The sequence below is a fragment of the Abramis brama genome (genome assembly GCF_963993115.1).
Source record: "Abramis brama genome assembly, chromosome: 17".
NCBI lineage: Eukaryota > Metazoa > Chordata > Actinopteri > Cypriniformes > Leuciscidae > Abramis > Abramis brama.
The window spans coordinates 31,298,804-31,324,130 of NC_139979.1; the positions used below are offsets into that span (position 1 = coordinate 31,298,804).

General features: G+C 38.8%; 1 protein-coding gene across 2 annotated transcripts; it reads left to right on the forward strand.

Moving 5' to 3' along the window:
* Nucleotides 1–19,998: 19,998 nt before the first annotated feature.
* Nucleotides 19,999–22,983, forward strand: LOC311066904 (uncharacterized protein). 2 transcript variants are annotated; one of them, XM_084088349.1, is made up of 4 exons: nucleotides 19,999–20,207; nucleotides 20,624–20,911; nucleotides 21,014–21,319; nucleotides 21,462–22,983. In XM_084088349.1, exons 1-4 carry the CDS (start codon nucleotides 20,063–20,065, stop codon nucleotides 21,779–21,781), a joined length of 1,059 nt encoding a protein of 352 aa, XP_083944475.1. In that variant the 5' UTR covers nucleotides 19,999–20,062; the 3' UTR covers nucleotides 21,782–22,983. The 2 variants fall into 2 exon arrangements, with proteins under 2 accessions (XP_083944475.1, XP_083944476.1); XM_084088350.1 differs by having other exon boundaries at nucleotides 20,627–20,911.
* The last annotated feature ends 2,344 nt before the right edge of the window (nucleotides 22,984–25,327 follow it).

Sequence of the window (25,327 nt, forward strand, 5' to 3'; positions counted from 1 at the left end):
ATGTTATCATTAAACACTTTCAGAAAATGTATCAAAGTTTGCAATTAGAGGGATTCCTCATTGAAACACATAAGGTGGGCTTAAATGGTTCCACAGTGAGTAATGGTGAAAAAAGACAATGTTTTCCTTTAAAAATGTAAGATATGTTTACAAATAACGTTACATGCATGGAGCTTAAATATACTGTGGACTAAGTATCATTGTAATTTTCATTGTGCCCACATTGAGAAATGTTAAAAAAATTTCATTCAAGGTTAGCTTGTGTTGGCTCTAGTTTGCATGCGTTTTGTGGCACTGTACCATTTAAGCCCATCTTAAAAAAAAGCTAATTTATAAAAATAATCTTCTCTACAAAACAATTTATGATGTATTTATTAGTAAATTAATGTAAAATGAATCCCAAAACATTCATTGTTTGCAGTTCACATGCTTAATTCTTTGGCTGTCTAGCCTTTCTGTAAAGCTAATGGTTTGACCTAGAGATTAGCTTTGAACGCAAGCTAATAAAACTCATCTTTCCATTTAAAGGAAAATGATATTAAATGATAAATTACTATTTGTTCATACACAAAAAACAATACATTTATCTCTTATTTGACATAATATCAATGTAGTTACCAAAGAAATGGCTGAAAATTGCTGAAATGTGTTGATTTCTGAAGGGTCCCGAAACACCAAAGTTTTGGGGTGACTGTGTGAGGTCCCCTGAGACAGCAAGCACATGGGTGGGGCTAACTCAGCATTGCCAAATGTAATTGGTATGCAATTAAAAATGCCAGGGAAGTAACAAATCACTGGATTGGTTAAAATAATAAGCAGCATAAAATATTATTTTCTCTTTTTTTAATTTGACTTCAGAGTTGAAAGTGGGCTTAATGGGTACATGGGCTTAATGGGTACACTTACCCTATGTCAATATCTATGAAAACCTAGACTTAGATTCTTAATAGGTACACTTACCCTAGAAAATTCCATTGATGACCAATTTGTAAGTTTGTTTCAAGTTTGTAAATATGGTTTTGCAAATTACTTTTTATTACTCCACTAGATTTAGTCATCTTGTTGAGATGACACTGTTCACATTTCTTTGTATGTTGGTCTGTGTTGTAAGTTCATGCTATTCCACACATGGGAAAACGTGTGTGATGAACGCAGACCTTTCATTAATGGGGCTTTTTAAATATATGACTGAACTTTCTCTTTTTTTGACAAACCAGTATTTCATATTATATTATATTATATTATATTATACTTAACATTATGTTAAGTTGCTTAACGTCCACAGAATAGTTTATTTCAACGCCCCGCTTAACATTAAGGATTATAGTTTGTTTTCAATTGTTATCACCATCTTTTTTGACTCAAATAAAGTTACTATATGTGGTAAAAATCTTTGTAAATTTTTTGCTCTACATAACTTACATAACGTTACATACATGCATACATACACAGACACGGCTCAGGAAGAGACAGACATACATGCATGCACACACACACACACACACACACTCTCACTCACTCACACTCACACACACACACACACACACGGCTCAGGAAGAGACATACATACATACACAACTGGTCAAAAGTTTTAGATCGGTAAGATTTTTTATGTTTTTAAAAGAAGTATCTTCTGCTCACCAAGGCTGCATTTATTTGATTAAAAAAAAAACTATAATATTGTGAAATATTATGACAATTTAAAATGACTGTTTTCTATTTTAATATATTTTAAAATTGTATTTATTCCTCACATGAAAGCTGAATTTTCAGCATCATTAGTCCAGTCTTCAGTGTCTCAGGTTTTTTTCACGATAAAACACGGCAATGATCGATTCAATGGTTCAATGTTTCGCTGCACAACACCCCTAGCAACCATCTTAGCAACGTAAAACATACATTGATATTGTTCATTGAAGCTTATAGAGTAGAGTATTGTGAGAGATTGAGTAAGCGAGAGTACCTGCATTTACAAGAGATATAACGTTAGTCATATATTCATAATAAAAATCAGTTTGACTGTCCGCTGCGATATCTTGAACTTTTAACAGTTAAGGGGTTTTCCCGTGCCCTGACATAGTCATTTGCGTCTTGCTTCTCCGTGTTCACTACTGACAGACTGTCACATAAAGACAGTCTTTGCCGCCATCTAATGGCGAAATACTGTAAATATAGTTTTTCCTACCTCTGATGTCGCGCGATGCAGCAGATTCACTTCTCGACACTGCATTCACTCACCGAACTTTTGACTGAGTGCTGACGTCACAACGGCGGCGTCACCTTGAGGATGGATATTGTTATTATTTAAAGTCGCGAATTTATGTTCTAGTTGTTGCTTCAAACAATTAGATGAATCTTTTTCTTTTTTATCACGTGTGAATGTTTTAAATTACTTTTATATATAGATTTTGATTTACCCTGCCAGCTCTAGACTTTCAATCTAAAACTATGAAAATTCATTGTAAAACTATGATAAACCGAAAATAAATAAACATATAACATTTGAATAGCCTATTTATCAAGTGAAAATGATTTCTTCAAAAGTTATTATTTATCCAGTTACCAAAGAGCCAACAAAATGAAATGAGGTGAACATTATACATAAAAACCAGGTAAATTTCTCATATAAAATATTCTTTTCTGCTGTTTTTATCTATGATGCAATTTTTGTCAAATTATGCACAAATAAAAAGATAATTTGTTAGTAGTTAATATAAAATATTATTGATTTGTATTCATTCATCATCGTCAATTCCAACACTGAATATTATCAAAAGGAATACATATAATTTTTTAGATGGCCCATTGACTTCAATTTTAAAATATGTTTGCTCAACTAGTTTCATAGTTCATTCAACTGAGATGTTTTATTTAGTCCAACATTTAGAAATCTAGTGTGAAGATTATGTCAATTACAAATTACAAAAAAGTTTATTGTTTATCATTTTATTTGTTATATGATAATAATAGTTGTGGAATTTGTTACTAAGCAATTTTATACTGACGCTGATAACATAAAATACTTAACTGCCAAAAGATACATACAATTATTTGCATTTAAAGCACACGAAGAAAACATAAGGTTTATTTTATTTTTTTTCTCAGCATGGAATAGTTCAATCAACATATGCTTGACATACGCATGCTGACATACAAATACAAAATTAACTTTACTCAATTGAAATGTGTTTAAAAACTACAGATTTGTTTAGATACAAACTCTCTTCATGCAAAATTGAGATGGTCCTCTCTGCAGAACACGAAATCCACCTTATAGCCTACCTAAACCTACCCATCTCCACCCCCTGATCCCTAAACCCACCCCTAAACCTACCAATCTCCACCCCTTAGATCTGGATCCAACTCCGCCCCCTGGATCTCGTGTACTGCAGTAAGGTGATACTGAAATGAAAATGTACAGTTCACTTCACCTCTGTAGAACCGTTAAGAGCATCAAGACACCATTATAGACTTAAAGTGACATCCAGTCTAAAGAGTCTATTTAGTCAGTTACAAAATCTATATTTACTGACAAATTTACTGAATAAAGACTGAAAACCAATTAAGTATAATCTGTCTTTTACATTAAAATGTACAAAAACCCGTTGCTATAAGCTTACCATAGTCAACTACATTAAAGATCATGATGTGTAATGTCAGAAATGTCAGACCTTAAAGGTGCTCTAGGTAACTTTTTAACCTTAACTGAACAGCTTCGGAGTCAGTGGAATGGTTATATTACTTATTTCGAGTTGAATGGTGGTGGTTTCGCACCCCCCTGGTGCCCGAGAGCGGAAAAAACTCACTTGCAACTTTGGGCCGGCAGGTCGGCGTCATACCTGTCAAGTATCCCGTTTTGGCCGGGAAAGTCCCGTATTTTACCCTTCTTTCCCGCCGTCCTCCCGTATTAGTATTTTCCCGTAAATCTCCCGTATTTTAACCTGCGTTATTAAAAAATAATAATACCCCGAGCCCGGGCAGAGTTAAAAAAAAAAAAAACATTCCCAGTCTGAGCTCTGTCACTAGTCTCGCGATAACTGCCACCTGCAGTAGCCTACTACAGGTGCTGTAGGTGGCAGTTGTCGCGAGGTTAGTGTGTGAGGTCAGATGATGAGTGACAACGCGGAAAAAAAAGAAAAAAAACAGAGACGGATGATGGACGCTATGACAGAGACGGAAGGCACACCTGCCAAAAAAACAAAACCCTCATGTAAATACCGCGATCAGTGGGACAGCGAATTTACTTTTCTGAAGAGGAGCAGGGTGGGGGACAGTCACGCGTTTTGTAACTGCGACTTTAGCAGGGGGGGTCAGATAATTTTTCTGATATTGTGAAAAAATATAATTACAGTTGCAATACAAGTCAACTCCTATTTTCACTGTAGGGACATTTTAATGTAAAGCGATTTCAGATACCCCTATTGTGGACCGTACCATTTTTAACCACCGTGGCTAGAAGCAACGGAGATAGAGAACGACTTCAACTTCTCGAGCAAGTGTCAACGTTGAATGACAAAACGCTAGTTTCATAAAGTATCATTCTTTTCAACATTCCTTATTTGTATATTCAAAAATATTTAAAATAATCTAATTTAATACAGTTATAATTTTTCAATGTAAATTATTTAATTTTATTGGTAACAGCCTAGTGTCTAATTATTTTAATTGAATATATTTATCAAATTTAAGAATTTGAAATGAAACATGGAGCATACATTTAATAAAATTAGGGGAAAATGCCCTTTATAAAGGTACAAAAAATTATTCTGAGTGTTTTCAAACAGTGATGTAATGAAACATTGACAATTTAAGCTTGAAGGGAGTAAAGCCTCTGTTTAGGCTATTAAGGAAATGTAATTTTGCCAAAAGAAAAACTATTATTCTGGGCTTCTTCGCCCGAAAACGGGCGAAAACTTGAACGTTTCGAATTGTTTAATTTTTTTTGCTTCATCGGATGGGGGTGAAACTTGGTGACTTTTCTTTTATTACCTATATGAACACACAAAAAAATCAAGGAGATGATTCTGATATGTTAAAGGGTCGTAAAAAAAAAAGTCACACTTAGCTTCCTCCCGCCCGAAAACGGGCGACATAGGAAATGAATGGGAAATACGAAAAAATAGGAAAACTCAGAGAAACTTTTGGTGGTACAAGCTACAGATCAGCCACTGTGCTGAAAAAAAGTGTACAGCCATGAAGGGGTGACACTCTAAAACATCAAGAGTGCAAAAAAGACACCCCCCCCCCCCCCCACACACACACACCCACACACACAAACACACACACACACAGAGAGAAATGAACTGGTAAGGCTGAAACAGCAAATTTTGCCCCAAACTATATAAAAATTATATAATCATAATAACTCCAAAACTATAGCAAGGAGAGTCAAAAGGTAGGTATCGTTTAAAATAAATCTTTTTAAATTTTTTGAAAATATAAATTACATTACATTTGGACATTGTCCTGCCAAGAAACGGCGGATAAAAGACAATATATATATATAATTTTTATTATGATTTTGCATATCTTTCTTATTTGTCATGGAATAACTCAGGAAGAAAATAAGGTAGGAGGAAAATTATTTTTTAGTGAAGTCCCCCTACATGTTAGCTGCATCTGGATAAAAAAATAATAATTTTTGGATAAAGGAATAAAAAATTACAGCATTTTTGTACAGTCTTTGACACCCCCTCATGGGCATTTTTTTCTCCATGAAGAATATCTTGTCATAAAAGCAATAGATTATGTTAATTTTGGGCTCATTTTAATTGTAATAATATGCTGTAAAAAATGAAGTGCCATTTTCAATTATCTGAGAATGTTTCATGAGCTGTATGATGTTTTTGACACATTGCAGTACATTATTTTATAGATTATGAAAAAAAAGAAATTATATTTATCAGCAAATAACTCAGCAATACTTAAGAGTTTTTCAAAGTGGATACATTCACTGTAAAGTTCAGACTCTAAGCTTTCAAATGACATTAACTTTGTGTTAATCAAGGCAAGATTTTTGAAAAATATGGTAATGAATATTTTCGCAGCTAGGTGGCGCCTGCTGGCGGTACACTTGGTTTTAGAGGGATTACTCAGCACTCGTTAGGAATTAATAAATGCAATTAGATGCATTAAAATGCTGAGATTCTAAGCTTTAAAATGATATATAATTTGTGTTGTTCCATTCAGTGGTTGATTAGTAATAAATTGTTTTCTTTCCGAATGGGAATAAATCAAATAAATAAATAAAAAAGCTATAGGCCGCCTATAGGCGGTTATAGGACATGACACAAATTAATAAATTTTGAAGCCACTAGATGGCGCTCTTCTCACTTGAAAATTTTTTTTTTTTTAGGCCTGCACTCTAATTTGATGTGAAATGTTGCATTTATTGAAAAATAAAATAAAATAAATAAAATAAAAAAATATATATTAATTCTAATGGAAAAAATAGCTCATAAAAATGATATAATTAATGCAAAGTATCATAAAAAATTCTAAAAATTCTAAATAATAATCAGAAAACATTATAGAACAAAAATATATTTGATTGGTTATCCTGGGAAAAAGTAAAGTAAACTTTTAAGGCTTCGCCCGTTTTCGGGCGGGAGGAAGCTAAGTGTGACTATTTTACGAAGAAGCCCAGAAATGTTAATTTGAAATCAGCCTACTTCACTGTGATATGTTACCATATTATCATGCTTAACACTGAGAATTTTAATAATTGTAATGTGATGATCAGATGCAGATATCTAAATCAAAGAATATAGGTGGTTTGCGGGTGGATTATTTATTTTTAACAGTGGATTTGGGTGACTCAAAGTGCACCAGATTAATTAATTTATCTTTAAAATGTACAAATTTTTCTTCCGGGGGGGCATGCCCCCGGACCTCCCTAGAGATACCAAGCTCCACCAACTAAAACACATTAGGCTATATGATGATCTACAAAAAAAAATACACATGTAATTATCTTATAATTAAAATACTTTATTATGATTTTATCACCTCTGCCTCGTTTTGAGCCAGGAAAAACCCTGAAATAGGCAATAGGCTTCTTGTAAAGGTATTACTTTTACTAATAATTAGAATGGTATTTCAGTGCACTTAACTTCTAAATTGTAGTTTACAAGTGGTTGACAAGTGGTGATTTTAGCTTTCTTGTACACCTGTCTTAAAATGTAAGGGATAGCCTACTGGAGCTTGGTTGGGGTGGTGGGACTGCTCGCGGTGGGTGCCGGAAAATTTCCCTTATTTTCAAATCCAAAACTTGACAGGTATGGTCGGCGTCAGGAAGTATCGCGTGATATCAGGTCTCGCGATGTAACGAATTGCTTGACGGCACTGCACACGTACACGCCCCCATTCAAGCACCGGCTAGCTATAAGCAAAGGGCAACGATAGATTGAGTTATGGCTGAGGCTGTAAAAAAGATGCAGAAAGCTAGGAAATCTTTGTCGGAGGACCAACGAAAGAGGAAACGGGAGACTGACCGAGCAAGTCAGACTCGAGTAAATATCGGACCGGCTTTTTCAGAATGGGGGAGAACTGAGAGAAACAGAAGCCTGCAAAACAGATGCTGATCCTGCTGTTGCACTTGTAAGTATCTTTGGAATAAACTGTGTTTAATATTTAAATTTCAAGTAATTGCGACCTCAGGATGTTTGCTATTGTCTGTAAAGGTTTTTATTATGATCGCTGTCTGTTACGGGCTTACTAGTACGCTAGATACTATAACTTTGATGTTAGCATTGTCATTAGCAAACACGTTTGATTTCTGTAGTTGTTTGGCCGTTCCTCTGTCGGTTTTATTTGTGTAACTTACACTTTTATTTTATGTCACTAAGTCAACGCGTCTGATAATAGGCAATAAACATGTTGCACATATCATGATCGAGCTAGAAAAAATGTTCTGATGTTTTCTTAGACAAGCAAAGGGTAAACCGTCATTCTACCAGATTAATTTATAGACCTTACTAATATAACTTTAGACAAATATTAGTCTCCGATATATATATTTATGCTCATGCCCATTCTCCCAAAAACAAACAAACACCAAAGCAGTAGTTCGCCTCGTTCATATCGTTCGTTCCCTGTAAAAATAATAGTATGCATGACAACACAATAAAAAAATAAATAAAAAAAATCGCCATCAGTTGGAAAGAAAATATTGCTTTACTTGCCTCGGTAGACCTAACTGGTTTTGAAATAGCCGGTTCCTCTGCTCAGCTGGGTTGACAGCTGATCAGCTGGGGGGGGGGGGGGGGTCGTTTTTACGACAGAGTGTTTGAAAGCACTTACTACCAGACACTAGGGGGAGCTACGTAGAGAAAAAACACTCAGACTTGCCTGGTGTCCCTTTAATCTGCAGGAAAACTACAACTAGCCAGAACTTGGCCCTCATTAAATTATGGAATAATTTAAAACAATTTTTAAAAATAGGCCTATTTGTGAAAAAAAAGTAATATTTGAGTTACATAAAAGCTTTTAATTTGTTTTCTTCCTAATTGTCCTTGAAATAGTGGTCAGAACCCCCCCCACCCCCAACACAAAAATGGTTTGGCCACTGATCAAAATTTGATGTTGTCATTTGATTTGAAGTTCAGTACGCTCAAAATGTCTGCTCAGCACAAGTCCAGTGCTCAGAAAAGGAAAGAAAAGAGAAGTTAGAGCCCTGGGAGATTTTCTAAACAAATATATATATATATAAAAAAAAAAAGGTGGTGACGGTGAAGCTGTAACTAGTAAAGTCAACGTAGAGCAAGGTAAGAAACAGCGCAACGTTGCGCAAATTTTTTGTCCCGCCAAAGCCTTATTTGATCGGTGAGTTATGTAGAATAGAATGACTGCTGCGCCTGACAGGGCGATAACGAGCAGAGAGAGAGAGCCCCGGCCGCGCGCGCGCACTCTCACGTCTACAAACAACACGAGTGCTGTCTTGCTCTCTCTCCCTCGCGCAATTCAATTGACACGATATAGTAAAAGGTCGGAAGACCGCAGTTTCACGTGGAGCATTTGGAGATTTTTTCTCTTGAATTACCGCGGGGTGTGAATTGTGCTAAAAAAAACCTTTGCCTTATATTCTCTAAAAAGCGTTCCGCCCATTCAGCTGACATAAACCACAATTTCAATAAAAACGAAAAAACCTATCCAGTGATGAAATGTTTTCTGTGTGACACAAATCTTGTGCGATATGTCCTAAACACCCGAGATAATCACACCCCTGCTGAAAAAAACAATAGAAACCATTACATAATTGCTAATGGTTTTAATGGTTATAAAGAGAACTGTATTGGTTTTAATGGAAACTGTAATGGTCCTAGTGGGTCTCTATTGGTGATTTGCTTTCTTCTATTGGTGGCATGTTTTTTCTATTGGATACCATTAAGGACCAATAGAACACCTTTGACAACTTATAGGTTACATGTTGGTATCTACTGGACACCAATATGAACCATTAAGTCTCCAACAAATTTAGTGTTTTCTTTGGTTTGATGATATTAATATATAATTTGTTTGTCACTGATTTCCTGGACTGTTCCTATGTTTAAGTGACAACTTTCACAGTAGAACTGAAATTCTACTTTCTCACAACTGTTTTTAAACACACAAAAGATACTTGGATCGAGGTACATCCTCTTGCCCAAACAATTTATTTATTTACAATGCGCGCAGTAGGCTACACGTCCACTAATGACACGTCCGATACGCAAACAAATTTTGACCGTCAAAGCCGTGACCAGGGGATGTCGCTATAGCGTGGCACGCCCTTCTGCGCCGCTGCTTTGCGCATGCGTAGAAGTGCGAGAAAATAAGTCATTATTATGAGAAAGTTTCTCATTATTATGAGATGTTAAGTCATTATTATGAGAAAGTTTCTCATTATTACGAGATGTTAAGTCATTATTATGAGAAAGTTTCTCATTATTACAAAATGTTAAGTCATAATTACGAGAAAGTTTCTCATTATTATGAGATGTTAAGTCATTATTTTGAGATGTTAAGTCATAATTACGAGAAAGTTTCTCATTATTATGAGAAAGTTTCTCATTATTTTGAGATGTTAAGTCATTATTACGAGAAAGTTTCTCATTATTTTGAGATGTTAAGTCATTATTACGAGAAAGTTTCTCATTATTATGACTTAAAGAATTATTTTATTTTTTTACTCAATGTGGTGGAAACAGGCTTCCATACCTCACCATCCGCTAGCTGCCTGTCCCCTGAACACACTATAAAAAAACACCCTCTCTGTAGACAGCCCAGGATCCACAAATGTCAAGAAAAACAAACTGGGCTAACCCGCACCACGAAACATAACAAACTGTTCCAGCCAATAACTGACAAGAAGGATCTGGGGTGGGGTTTGGGGGGTTAGTGCGCGGATGAGGAGGAGGGAGGGTCCAGCTAGCCTCCATTTTTTTTGACAATACTTTAAACGTCAACAAGAAGTGACGTCACCCATTACTTAGAGCACCTTTAAACTAGTTAACTACATTAGTTAACATACTATTAATAAACTGCATTTCTACAGCATTGTTAATATTAATTTAGGCTATTAATAGCCCTACATTATTGAAATCAAAAGTTGTATTTGTTAACATAGTTAATGCAGAGGAGAGGAAGAGCAAGGGAAAAGGAGAGATCTGGGCGCGGGGGGGCCATCTAAGATTATCTCGTCCCGGGCCCAGGCAAGACTGTCAGCTGGCCTGCCGTCAGGTCCTCTCAGCACTGTGCACTCATCGATGCTGCCGAACGGTTCAAACATCTTCTTCACGTCCTCATCAGACTGTTGCTTTCCCAACATCCCCACAAACAGCTTCCGGTCCTCTGAAAAGAGGGAGAGAGGAAGAAATGGTCATGATCAGTTCTTCCAGAGAATGTCTAATAGGAAGAGAATTGGCACTCTCTGCTTACTTCCGGTTTCTGGACTGGCTGCAGTAACACGTCTCTGTCCATGCGGGGGCGCTCGCAGGCGAGTGCAGAATGAATGGAGGTCTATGGCGAAATACCCATCAAAATCCACTTTTCTCAGGATATAATTTTTTATCTAGTAATTTGAATGTTGTATTCGAAAGGAGATGCAAAGAAATTACACATTGCTGGGTGTTAGATTTTTTAGAGTCACTTATTTGCTTTAAAAAGTCTTTTAAAATGTCAATGACGTCATACACATCATACGACCAGAGATACTGCTTTACGGCAATCCTTCACTCACTCTGGTGCGTTCGCGCTCTGCACTTTCTTTTCTCTCGAGGCATCGACAACACAGCTGACACAGGTAAATACACGTGCTAGAAGAGTTTTTGTTTTGTTTGTTTCTGTTCCCGCTTCAGATGCCACGATACCATCAAGCGGTATCTCTGGTCGTAATCAGTCCTTCACTGACCAATCACCGTTCATTAGCTGAATGCTAGCGTGTTATGGGCATCAACAACTCTACCTGTAAAAAATCGAAAGGACATAAGTACTCGTTCATTCAACTTTCGACCTATAACCCATGTTGAACTTGCAAAACCTACAATAAAATCTGAGATTTCTCAACGGCAATCGGGTGAAAGAGACACATTTAGCCGCCTAGCCCCATAGACTCCCATTCAGTCTGCACTCGCCCGCGATCACCTCCAGTGTAATTCTAATGGAACTGCAACCAAGATCGATACAATGGAAGTGCCAAGGCTCTCCGTAGATGGGCTCTGGTTCTTCAACATCATGGACCTGAGTTTAATAAACTCCAGGTTTTTGTGAAGTGTATCAGTTAACAAAGCCACAGTCCCGTCAGCCTCCAGCAGAGGGCCGGATGAGCCGACTATAATGTGAACTCTGTGTGTGAGTGTGTTGTGTTTTGCTGCATTTACATTTTAAAAGCATTGATAGGGTCAGTTTAACAGATCTTTTTCACAGCTGAAACATCCTTTTAGATTGTTGGTGATTGTTACATCCCTGCCAGATTGGACGACATTGTGGTGTATAGTTCTGATTGGAGTAGTCATATAACTCAAATAAAGGCCATATTAGATGGTTTGCTAGCTGCTAATCTGACTGTTAACTTGGCCAAGTGTGAATTTGCCAAGGCAACCATCACTTATTTGGGAAAAATTGTGGGGCAGGGTCAGGTACGAATAATTCGGGCTAAAGTGGAAGCTATAGACCTTTTTCCTGTTCCTCAATCTCGTAAGGATTTGAGAAGGTTTTTGGGAATGACTGGCTATTATCTGGCTTTTTGCCCAAATTTTGCAAGTGTAGTGAGTCCTCTTACTGACTTGTTAAGTCCAAAAAAAGATTTTGTGACGACCGATTGTCAGCAGGCCTTTGATAATGCCAAGGCATTAGCTGCGTTTACATGGACACTTATAATCGGATTGACGGCTCAATCGGACTAAAAAACCTTCATGTAAACACCTTAATCGATCCGATTGAGCTCGATCCGACTGAAATTTCGATCGGATTGAAAGGGGTGGTTTATCCCTTTTGTAATCCGATCGAGAGAACATGTAAACACTTGATCGGATTGAAAACCGAAACTGAAAGGACTGCGCATGTGCGATGACGTTAAATCGCGTAATGACGTATGACGCGCGGAACGAGCTGTTCTTCCTGTTGAATAAAGTGTCATATTAATAAGTTTCCCGTCATTCTAAAATTCTCATTTCACTCGCGCGTCTGTGAAGTGAAGCAGGACAACGTCCCACCAGTGTTTTGGATTCTCATCCACAGACGTCTGGTTTTGGCCGCGGGGAGGGGCATTTTTACTGCGTGATCAATAAGCAGCACGGCAAAACGGTTAATATGCTCTAAATTATTACCAGAGACGAATTAATATTACGTCTGCTGTTTAAAACAAATAAAGAACCAATAGATGAGAATATTTATGCGCGAACAGCGGGAAACTCTGTATATTCGTGCAGTGTGCGCATGTCAAAACATCAGATCCGATTTGAAACTTGTGACATATAAACGCGCACATCAAACCGATTACTTTATTTATCATTCATGTAAACACCTTGTTCGGATTCATCAATCGGATTGATTTCATTCCGATTGTGTCCATGTAAACGTAGCTATTGTTAGTGAATGCCCCTGTCTTGTCGGCCCCAAATTTCAAGACTCCTTTTAAACTGGCGGTAGATGCCAGTGAAAAGGGTGTGGGTGCAGTTCTTTTGCAGGACGATGATCGAGGGGTTGAACATCCAGTGTGTTTTTTTTCCAAAAAGTTTAATATCCATCAAAGAAACTATTCTGTAATTGAAAAGGAAGCTTTGGCATTGATTTTGGCTATTCAACATTTTGAGGTTTATTTGGGCTGCGACAGTCCGATTAAGGTGATGACTGATCACAATCCTTTAGTCTTTTTACAGCGTAGTTGTACCACCAACCAGCGCTTGATGAGATGGAGTTTGTTTCTGCAATCATATCCTCTACAAATTCATCACATTAAAGGAAAGGAAAATGTTTTAGCTGACACATTGTCTCGTGTGTAATGTCATGCTATGTTCCTGCCTGAGACCTTTGGGCGATTTCTAAATATGAATTATTTCATAACTGTGGCCCTTTGTGAGTGCTGAATTCCCATTTACTAGTAGGTATCTTTTTCTCTTTTATATGAATTGGTGTAGATTTATTTTTCCTAATTTTGGGGTTATGCTTATTAATTGTATTAAATAATCCAGATTATTTAATGTCTTGTGGGTGGAGGTGTTACATCCCTGCCCCTGTTTTTTTTTTTTTTTATCTCTTTTGTGAGAGTTCTAGGACTGACTCCTCCTTGGTGGGCGGGGTTGCTCCAATGAAGACCAGCTGCACCTGTGGCAAACTATTTAAGGAGCTCCTGGATTTTGCCTAGTTCTCTCTCATTTGTGTTTTGTGACTTTGTTTGAAGAGTGGGTTCTTGAGTTTGTGTTCCCATATGATTTCCACAACTCTACCAACCTCATTTCCAACTGTTTATTGATTTGATTTTGTGTTGATATTTATTATAATTATCTTGTGTTTGAACCCTAGACATTATTTGGTTAACTTTAAATTAACTTCATCAAAATCAAAATTCATCTTGTCAGTTGTCCTCTTTATGTTATGACTTTGAGCCAGGTCGTAACAGTGATATTCAATGTAGTCTATTTTATTCCCAATGTAGCAAACATTCGAACTCACAGGCCTGTAATTACACATTCAATGTGCATCTGCTCTACACTCTTCAAAATAAAGGATCCCCGAAGATCCTGTAACAGCCATGGAAACTTTCCATCGCACAAAACTGAAAAATACTGCATCATCTCGAATATTGATAACTCATAAATGCTCTCTAGAATGGCAATTTATCAATGAATTATGACTAATTTACAGCCATTGTGAAAATAACATGTTAAAAAGTAACTGTAGTCTAATTGCTGTCATATTATGTCTGAGTTTTTAGTTTAGTTTGAGTTGGACTCTTAGCTTACGTTCACACTGTCAATCCAAGTCTGATTATTAGTGTATCCGACTGGAATCTGATCTAAAATTATTGACTGTCAACACAGTGTATCGCAACTGTTCAGATCTGTTTTTGTGTGTACCGTGCCGATCTTTTGTTTTCCAGAATATGTGCATACCGCAACATGGAGGGGTTTGCAATAGAGATGTTGTCTTATTTACAACATGAAAATGTGTAGCCTCTGCGCTTTACCACTGCGTCTACTGAGGCAGCGGCAGAACCGTCATTTATATTGTCATTTTCTGCTCGTCCGGCAACAACACAACCTTGTTTCTGTAGCGACATTCAATGCTTCCTATAACAATTTCTGACATTTCGGTTTAATGTGGCGTGAGAAAGTCACATAAACCACGCCAAATCCGATCATAGCGCTCAGACTGAAAAGTATTTCCAGAAATGTGATTTGAATAGAATTAATGTAGCTCTAAATGGATTTGTATTTCACATGATTTTTTTATTGTTGCCATTCACACTTGCTAAATCTGATCGGATTTCAATCGGATATGCACAAAATCGGATTTGGACTCACAGTCTGAACGAGGCTTTAGTTGGTTTGTCATTGTGGCCTGATTTTTCCCTTTGTTTCCTTGGTTTTCACATTTGCATTAGTTTCTATGGTTATTTATTGTTGGATTGATCTGCCACACCTGATTCTTGTTGTCCTCCCTTTGATTATCCTTAGCCCTGAGCTTGAAGAGTTCTTTGTCCGTTTGTAACATTCAGCCTTCTTGGTTGAATTACATTAACTAAAATTGGGGTCAGATTAAACTGTGAGAGTTTGTGAAGTGTTTTAAAAGATGAGACAACAACAGATATAACCGGAACAAAAGTGTATTAAACAATATTCACAAGGAACTTAAAACAACACAATAAATACAAGAAAACTAAGTCTGTTGAAAGCGTGGAGTCCGTGGCACCATACCATAAAACAGTCCAAAGAATCCTGGTGTATTGCTTGTCCAAAAGTGAATGTGAGTAATGTCCACCGGTGTATATACAAAGTCCACAGAAGTGATAATCCCAAGTGCTGGAAAGGTAAGTCCACTGAAGTAACTCCACAGTCCAGTTTGCTGGTGATCACCTGGTCGTCTAGTGAGCAACGACCTCCATTGTTTGGCATGCTGCCTGCTTTATACTGTCTTGTTCTTGTTTCCTGTCATGTGATTACTCACATGACAGGCAGACCAATAATAATTTAAAGACATACACACATACAAAATATAAGAGGAATAAAATGGATTAAAATGACTAAGACAACATGTAAACCTATTAAATCTCTAATATACATAAAATCAATATAATATATAGAGTGGTAAAACATGCATCATGTGTGACAGTGTCACACGTTTTCGTCGTTGTTTAATGGTTGTTCTTTTGCTGCGTGTTTCCAGCAGCGGTTCAGATCCTCCTTCTCTCACAGGGGGATCGTTCCCTTGAGGACTTCTTAGCCTGTGTGTGTTTTTCCAGCCAGGACTCAACTCGCAGACGAAAGCGCTATATCAGCACTACATCATTTGGATTGAATTGTAATTGTAGAAAATAATAAATAAATGTGTAATCATGAGGCTTGAATCCATCAGGGTGATTTGCATCAAAATTAAGGATTATATCAGTCCGATAAAAAAAAAGTCAGGTTAGTGTCAAACAATAAATGTTTAAATGGCTTGCCATAGCTTTCTGATGGGATAGGGCCTTCCTCTCTTTGGATGTGTGCCTAACAACTGGAGTTTCTCAACATCACTACGTTATTCTCTACTCTTACATAGGCATTATCTTTAATGATATAAAGACAATAAAGATTGCTGGATAAAGAGAGCACTTATTATTGATACTACTATCAAAATATCGATCTTCAAAAGGAAAGCTCAACGTCTTAATTTTCATACCAAGTTCAATCTGCCCATCAGTTCCTGTCAGAGAGTGAAATACAGAAGTGTGGAGCCACTAACATGGATGTGCAATAAAAAAAATAGCATTAAAATAGAGCTTTGAATTTATTTATACATTTATTCTGCTGGAAAAAAGAATCCATTCAGCGCTACAAACTTTCTTTGTTGCTTGTGTGTGTTTTGCGCTGAGCTGATGAACCGAACTCTCGGTCTTCTGCCAGTTATGGTTGTTTTAACCTCATCAGCTTCAGATCATTATGCTAAAAAAATATGCAGGTACCAAATATGTCATCTTTTCAATTAAAAACAGTAGATTTAGTAGAATCCATGATGGATTTTATAAATCTGTGGTTAACCTTAATTATCAGTCCACAAATGTGATTGTCACGGGGTGACTAAAAGCCAGAACTTTTCTTTTGTTGTTCCCCCTTCCCCCCGGACGTCTTTCCGGAAACCCCGAGTCTGATTCCGGTGGCTAGTGCGCATGAGCTCGAGACAGCTCATGTTGGCCCTGTCCCAAATGGCACACTCCGGACTTGTGGACTTCCTCAGAGTCCACACTTTGGTGACGTCATGTAGTGCAGACCTATAGGGCCCTTGGCGCGAGTCCACGAGGGCGCATTGAGAGGTATTTTTGGGACAGACTCGATCGGCACTCCAGAAATAACTGCCTGGTTGTTGTTGGACAGGAGAAATCACATTTTTGCGCTCCGATGTCTTATTTGCATGTCAACTACACATCCTAATTTTACAGTTCTATATTTTGATATTGTGCATATCACCTGGGCATTAAACAATAGATATATCATGCTTATTTAAATGATGTTTACAGTTGTACATAATAATAGGCTACATAATGTTCCATTTGAACTAAGATTACAATTTTAAAACATAATTTAAACATAATTTTTTCAATTTACAGGTTTCAATATTCATACTATGTTTACATATGACTCAGTAAAGCCCTGACATTCGGTACTATTTATTTAATGAATCATAACACGATCGTATTATTAAACACGCTATTATTATGTTTGAGACATCAACCACTGGTCGATGACCATAATGTTTGTATAAACTGTAGGTAACAACTGGTAAAATGTACATTTAGGTCATAAAACCCGTAATATTTTCTTCTCAGCCATGTCAACAATTATCCGTGAGTGAAATCTCCTCCCATCTGTTGTCTGATTGGCCTTTCGCAAGGATTCCTGGGTAGTTAAAGTGCGTGAAGCCTGCTTCTATGCGGGCTTCGCGGAAGACCGCTTCAAGGGTACAAAGGGGGCGCTGCTGAGCACACTTCAGAGCGGTAAAATGCTGAATGGGACGGCCTACGGACTCGTAGACTCAGCGAGCACGCGCAATTCAAGTCCACGAGACCGAAAGTCCGCATGAAGTGCGCCATTTGGGACAGGGCCCTTGATGATGAGAGATTGGCCGCACCTGTGGGAGCGAACAAAGACGCGAGTGATATGCGAGAGAAGGATATAAAAGCAGCGTTCTACAGGAGTGTGGCATGTAAGCTGTGACGTTGATAACTTGTGGTGTGAGCTTTTCTTGAGAAAAATTGACAAGTGCAGTGTTGAGAGGACGTGCTCAGTTCATCTGGCCAGCTTCTTCCAGTGAATCCGTGCATGTGGTGATGAATTATCAGCCGTGGAGTTGAGGAGGGAAGGATTATACATCGGAGCTACCACTAGAAAGATAAGTGTTCCACTTTGTGTTGTGAGAAACAAGGCGACAGTAGAGGAACATCTTTGACTGTTATCAGGAATAAAGCTGTGTTGTTTCACTAGATGTCCGCCATCGACCAGCATGGAAATAACTCGCTGGACTTGAGCATTGTTCTAGTTTTGGGGAATTGGAGTGATACTGCGGTGTTTGCTGAACTTTGCACGATTAATGAGAGTGATATTGCGGTGATTGCACGTGTGGGGCGGAGTACAGTGTTTGCAGCGAGGGAAAAAGTGCACGTGTCGACGGACGGAGGATCCAAGCATCTAAGTTGAACGCAACTACAGCTGAACGCCCATTGTGAGTACTCTCTCTTGAAGTTACACTGAACGTTCTGAATGTCTCCTCTCTTCATGCTGTTGCATTGATATCTATATGCTGAGTCACCACAGTCTAAAGCGCTGTCTTCTATGCTGAGCCACCACAGCTGAACGCCCATTGTGAGTACTCTCTCTTGAAGTTACACTGAACGTTCTGAATGTCTCCTCTCCGTATGCTGTTGCATTGATATCTATATGCTGAGTCACCACAGTCTAAAGCGCTGTCTTCTATGCTGAGCCACCACAGCTGAACGCCCATTGTGAGTACCCTCTCTTGAAGTTACACTGAACGTTCTGAATGTTTCCTCTCTTTATGCTGTTGCACTGATGCCTATATGCTGAGCCACTACAGTCTAAAGCGCTGTCTTCTATGCTGAGCCACTACAGTCTAAAGCGCTGTCTTCTATGCTGAGCCACCACAGCCTAAAGTACTGTCTTCTATGCTGAGTCATTACAGCTGAACGCCCATTGTGAGTACTCTCTCTTGAAGTTATCCCGAACAGCCTGAAGGTCCTTCGTAAGCTGTATGCTTTGAAGCCGCTACCTCCAAGAGCCTTGTCCCCTACGTCGAAGCACCACCATTGACGGCTTGACCTGACTACCCGAACTACGATCTCTGCCTACCTGGAGCGGTGACCCGAGTTCGATTCAGATCCTCAGAGGTCAGAGTGGCGGCTCCACGCAGTCTTCGAAGAGGTGTACAGACCAAGTCCAGAGCCCGAGGCCGTTCCGGTGGTGCATTGATCCTGAAACACAAAAGCTGAAGAATAGAGGATATAGCTACTTACCCACATTGATGCTGTCCCGAGCCTCCTGTAGTGCCGTTTCTGCCCAAGTCGACGATCCTTCCCGGCCGTGGTCCAGGCTGACCCTGTGGAACAGATGCTCAACGTTAGTGCATTCACTCTCATCCAACTGCTGCTGTGGAATTAGTGCTGCCGCTTTCCTGTTCTTCCCTTGCTGGTTCCAGCCCGTCCTCGGAAGAATTCCCGCCTCCTGAAGTGGTGCTTAGCTTGGCTGGCAGAATCCTGATCCTGTGAAGTAGAAAACAACGGTAAATAGTACCTCCATCGAGTCCCCTGTACCCACCCCTTTGTAAGAGACGGAACGGCCACAAGGGGTGAGGACCCGCGCCACTGGTGTTCGAGAGCTTTCCCCCAGTGCCATACTCGCCCACCAACGGACCTGACCTGGGCGTCCAGATACTTACCATCCGCCCACATTCGGAGCAGCTTCCAATTTTAGAATCATTTAAATAATAGTCTTTTAAATTGTTACTCTGTTGTCTGTCGTCTCTGGGCTGTGGGGTAGCTCCTCGGAAGGGCACTGCCAAGGGGTTAACGGGGAGGTCGGTTGGCGCGGTGCCACCATACTCCCGACCTGTGACATGATCATCATATGTGTGATATACATCATTGTACAGTATGTTGATTGTTTTTGAAGCTGAGCAGCATGACTGACACATAACAATACTTGCTTATGTCATGTTTAAGTTTTGTTCATGTTATGTTTTGAAATTAATGTCTTTTTTTGTAATGTCTTTTGTTTTGAAGTTTCTGTTACTTGCGTAACTGACCTTCCTTCCTGTTTCCTTGTTTTTTATTTCATGGCGTCTGATCCTTCTCTATAGTTGTCGTTTATTTTGAATGTCTCATGTCATTCATTTAAATAAACTGCACTTGGCTACACGCCACAACTCAGTCTGGGTGGAGAACCTGTTTCAGCGGATTGCCACGATGTATATGCTGCAGCTGGCTGTCATACTTACAAGTTTGGTTGGTCAGTTAAATGGTATGTTGGTGCACTCAAGTCATCTTGTAAAGATTGTATTTACAAGTTGAACGCACATGAACGCCACCACAATGTCGTAAATGCGAGTGGGAAGCTCGGGATTTTCTTTAAGCCCCGATCTTTACCACAATACTTAAAGGTATTTAGCAGTGATATTGTCAGGCTTTCCTATTTACAGCGAAGTAAGCTAATTGCCTGCACAGAAAATGATGGCATTATAGTATAACAATGTAATATGTAACGATAAAGTTTGCAGTGGCTTCATAAATGAATTAGAAACATAAAAAAGCAAAGTACACCTGAAAGAACCGTCACACACACACCCATGCACGCGCACACACACACACACACCCATGCACGCGCACGCATACACACACAGATCATTAAAACTGTCTCTTTTATGTTCATTGTTTCAGAAGCAGTCTTCAAGGGTATTAAATCTGATTTTGTGTTACTAAAAACATCATATACATTCCCCGGTAACGCCAGCATCTGTGCGAGAGCTGAATGGAGTAAAAGTTCCCCCACAAAAGCAACTATCGCCACATATCAAAACCGGATCTTCCGGATTGAAAAAGGTTTTCAAGAAAAATTCACATGGAAAGAAAAGCACCTGATTCTCAACTCAGCCAAATTCACAGACCGGGGGTACTATGAGTTTGTCTGTAATGGGGTTAAAAATTCACTCAAACTGGATGTTTTCTGTAAGTATTCACTGTATCTGATTCCTATAAAACTTGAGTCATGTGTGAGCAGCATCAGCACATGATAAGCGACTGATTTTGATTTAAAATATTCCCTTATAGATGCAATAAATGTGCATGCGGCAGAGATGGACAGCATCACCCTCGCCTGTTACGCAGACAGTGCCAATGATGTGACCTGGCTGCATAACAGTGAAAGAGTTATGCACTATACGAAAGATGGATCCATAAACCCTGGCGAAGGCTACGAGGGAAGAGTATCTCTGGAGAAGAACTGCTTCAAAACTGGCGATTTCTCTTTGACTATCACTGGAGTTCACAAGACAGATGCTGGGATATACCGTTGCTTCGTGGATGATGAAACGACTGAAGGATACCCACACGCCTATGCTCTGTCACATGTGAACGGTAAGGCTGGGAAAGGCGATTCAAATATCATTTTTAACTTGCATCATATGGTCAGACATTACATATTTTACTTGTCAACTTTGGCATAATAACAAGCCTTGTTTTCACTTTAAAAAAGCAATCTGCTCTTTGATTCACACAGAAAAACGCTCCAGTCCAGGAAACCAAACAGACTCCAACTGCAATGAAGCACAATCTCCCATTAATTATAAGTGTCTCGCCATAGTTTTTGGTTTGTCAACTGTCATTATCTCAATCATCCTTGTGTTAGTCATTGTGAAACCTAAGTTGAATTGTCAATCCACATCAGCTGAAGCCACTGATCCTGTGCCTAAGAGTGACGAAAACATCTTGTTGGTTAACACAACATCACCCAAAAATGACAGTCAGCCAATGGTCAATAATCCTGTTCAGGAGAGCGACACCACAGAAAATAAGCATTCCAGCACCAAGCCTTTCTAATCTGGCAGAACGAGGCCTGTAAAGATACATGACACCAGGCCTGTTTCACAGCGCCTGCTCAAGCAAAGCAACAGCATTACTACAACACCAGGCTCACGTTGACCTTTCACAGCGTTTCTCCTGCAAAATGAATCTCATTGAAAAAGTAAAGTGATTGTGAATATTGATTAATGGTTAGTGGGGCCTTTAAGAACTATTACAAATTTGATTGTTGTGAAATGTAATTTATATGAGGAGGAGCGGGACCACATTTACATCTAAATGGTGATGAGTCTACATGATCAAGCCCAAGTGTATACAGTCTAGGGCTGTCAACGAATATTCTAAATTCGAATATATATTCAATAGTTTTAAAAAACAGAATTTCGAAGGTGAAAATTAATATTCGAATGTGGAAAAACACGCCCGCGGTAGCAGAGGCGCGGCTGTCTGCTTTGCGAGTGGGCGCGCTGTCTGAGGGGACAGGTCACAGGAGTCGCACTGTCTGGCACAGCGTCACTGCTGAAAGTTGACTTACATGGAAGATGGCAGAAAATGCAGAGCCCAACTCCGCAGCAGAGAAAGTGGTTTTAACCCCCCAAAATCTAAAAAGCCATGTCTGGAAGTACTTTGGATTTTGGTCGGTAGAAGGTAAAATTGTGGAGCCGCGAGATAAAGTAGTATGCAAGCTATGTAAGATACAGTTAGCATACCATTCGACCACTAGCAACATGAGGTCACATCTCGAAAATGTGCACCCAAATGAGCTGACTGAATAGATGTTGCATGAATAAGGTAGGTTAGATACAGCAGTTTCATGCACTTCAGGCTTCCACTGGTTTGATTATTTATCGTTTCATGTCAAGGAAAAGTTCCACGTTTACCACAGCACAGCTCGCTCGGAGCGTTCAATGTCGGTTCTATACTGTAAAACTTCAATTAATGTTAATAATATTTGTTTCAATCACTGAATGAAGCCTGCTATATTTGGGACAAGAGTCGCAACCTTAAATTGCTTGCACAAAACTCTTGATCAGCACTCAACCTTTGTTTATTGTTGTTGTTCATTTAAACCGTTATGCGCGGTGAGGGTGAGAGAGAGAAAGAGTGCCTGCGAGCGAGAGTGAGGTCTGCGGTCTTGGCCATTAGTTGATTTACTTGTTTTTGTGTAGGTAATACGTTGTCAAATATGTTTAAACTTAAATAAACCAGCTATACAAGTAGTTATGTCTCTTTGTATTAATTTGTCCTGTTATTGACATAATGCGCGTCATTGACAAAATGAGCAACCAGATGTTTGAATAGTTCGAATATATGTGTTTTTTTTAGAGGGAATATTTGAACGTCATTTTGGGGCAATTTTGACAGCCCTAATACAGTCTTACACCAGTTTTGGTGATCAAGTTCATTGTTCTGCCATAATGATGTTTTTTTTTTTTTTTTTGGTGAGAAAAAAGGAGACTTTCAAATAGGCCTGTCACGATAATTAAATAACCATCTGATCGCGGTTATCTGATCTATTATTGCGCTCTTTTATAGGCTTGGTGAATATGAATGGTACATTTTATGGTCTTTTCTGATTGGCCAGTTTGTTGTGATTGTTTCAGTTATTTACTGAATTTAAAAAAAATATTTAATATTTAAAGGTGTTAACTGTAATCTTACACTGCAAAATTATAATTTACAAAGGATTAAATTCATCACAATTATTTAATGAATGAAGCACACAAAAAATTTTAAGACAAAGCTCTAAAACAGACAATTAATTGTCAAAGCCCTAAAACTGACAATTAGCATAACCGCAATTATTTTTTAGACAGTTAATCGTCAGCCAAATTTCATAATCGTGACAGGCCTACTTTCAGATCAAAAGTATATTTATTTCCCTTTTTCCTGTGAGCTTTTTAGCCTTTCTATGTTAATTTATTGTGTGTTTTGGAAGGAAGACAATCTTTGTAATGTTTACAGTGCCTTTGCTATTCCATTTATTTTCTTTTAACTATATTTTAAGAACAGTGTTTAAGGTGTTTAGCTTTATTTTTGTCCAGTGTTACTTTAGAACCAGTATATAAAATGAGTTATTACACGGCTCTGTGGAATACTTGATTCTGATTGGTCAATAGCGCCATCCATCGGTATTCACAGATAACCGCTTAAAACAGATAACCGCTTAAAACAGATAATGCAGGCTCATCCGGGTTACTGAAGTCAGCAGTGCCATACACCTGTGCTAGGAACGTTTTTTCTTCATGGAAATTTTACGTTTGGTGAGCTAATAAAATATTAAAACTCAGTCGAATCAATATTTTGTGTACAGTTATTTAATTATGCCATCCAGTATCGTGGACTCGCTCTCTCTTGTTTCATACAAACGCAGCTGCTGCCATTTTGTGATTATTGTTTTGTACACTGTTGGATTATGAGATGTAAACAGGTACGATTTTAAAACAGTTTAATCTGAAATCAATATATCTTATCCCCATAATTATTTATGTGGTGAAATGCTGTGTAATAAGTGATATGAATGACTGTATACCTATCTCTTAAATGTCCGTCTAGTTTGAACTTGCCGTGCTAGCAACTGCTCTCTCCGCGGAAGCTTTATGTTTAAAGAGCAAAGTTAATAAAATATTTTAACTCAGATCAATATTTCGTGTCTAATTATTTACTTATGTGGCGAAAGTAGCCATGTAATAAGCGGGATAATGAACATCCAGCCTCCATTTCATGTCGGGATCCCCATCATCCTGTCGGGGCTTATTTTGAGAGAACCACCGGCTGGATGTACATTATCCCTTACAAAATGCCCTGTTGCCCGTCAATAAAATATATTTTATATTGAGCAAATGATATTGTTTACACACACACACACACAAGCTGTTCTTTTTCTAACTTCGCTCGGTGTTTCAGTATGGGAATCGCTTTGGGCGTGACCAACTACGGAGGCTCCACCCCCACCTATATCACTCAGGTCAACCCCTAACAAAGTCATTCTCGCTTTCTTCCCGTGAGGGACTACAACAAGCTCTCTCAGCACGTCCGACTTCGTCGCTGATTTCGCTGAACAGTTCAATAGGCGGACCATCATTGGATTACGCCATCGAACGCGACATCAGTGGATTGGACTGTGTTGAGTGTCACACGGAATAGTGTCCACTTCAAGGCGAGCTATTCTGTTCTATCGCGTGTTAAACTACGGCGGTAGGTTTTTCAGTGGTGTCAAGCCATCTTTAGGCTTTACGTGTTAAGGCGAGCCATGAATAGGGCTAACTACCCTAGTGAACCTTCAGACTAACGTGTTGTGACGAGTCATTGAATCACTATTTCTCGCTTCAGCCGCTCTTCGACGGTCATTACCCCCGCCAAAGGGAATGAGTCGAAAAGCAGGGAAGCCTGCACCCCGCCCGTGTCCAGCGTCATGCGGAGCAACCATCTCGGGCAGGGACCCCTATCCCATGTGCATCGTTTGTATGGGCGCTAAGCATGCAGAACGTCGCTCGCGGACCCGCAAACGTGCGTTCACTGTGCGTCAATGCCGGTGAAAATTTTGGAGAGAAGGCTGAGAGT

Excerpts from the sequence above, each read along its gene's own strand:
- LOC311066904 (XM_084088349.1), top strand. The coding sequence starts at position 20,063 with ATGTCTCATGTCATTCATTTAAATAAACTGCACTTGGCTACACGCCAC. Across the intron at positions 20,208-20,623 it reads TTTGGTTGGTCAGTTAAATG|AAGCAGTCTTCAAGGGTATT; the intron begins GTATGTTGGTGC and ends TCATTGTTTCAG. Across the intron at positions 21,320-21,461 it reads TGCTCTGTCACATGTGAACG|AAAAACGCTCCAGTCCAGGA; the intron begins GTAAGGCTGGGA and ends TGATTCACACAG.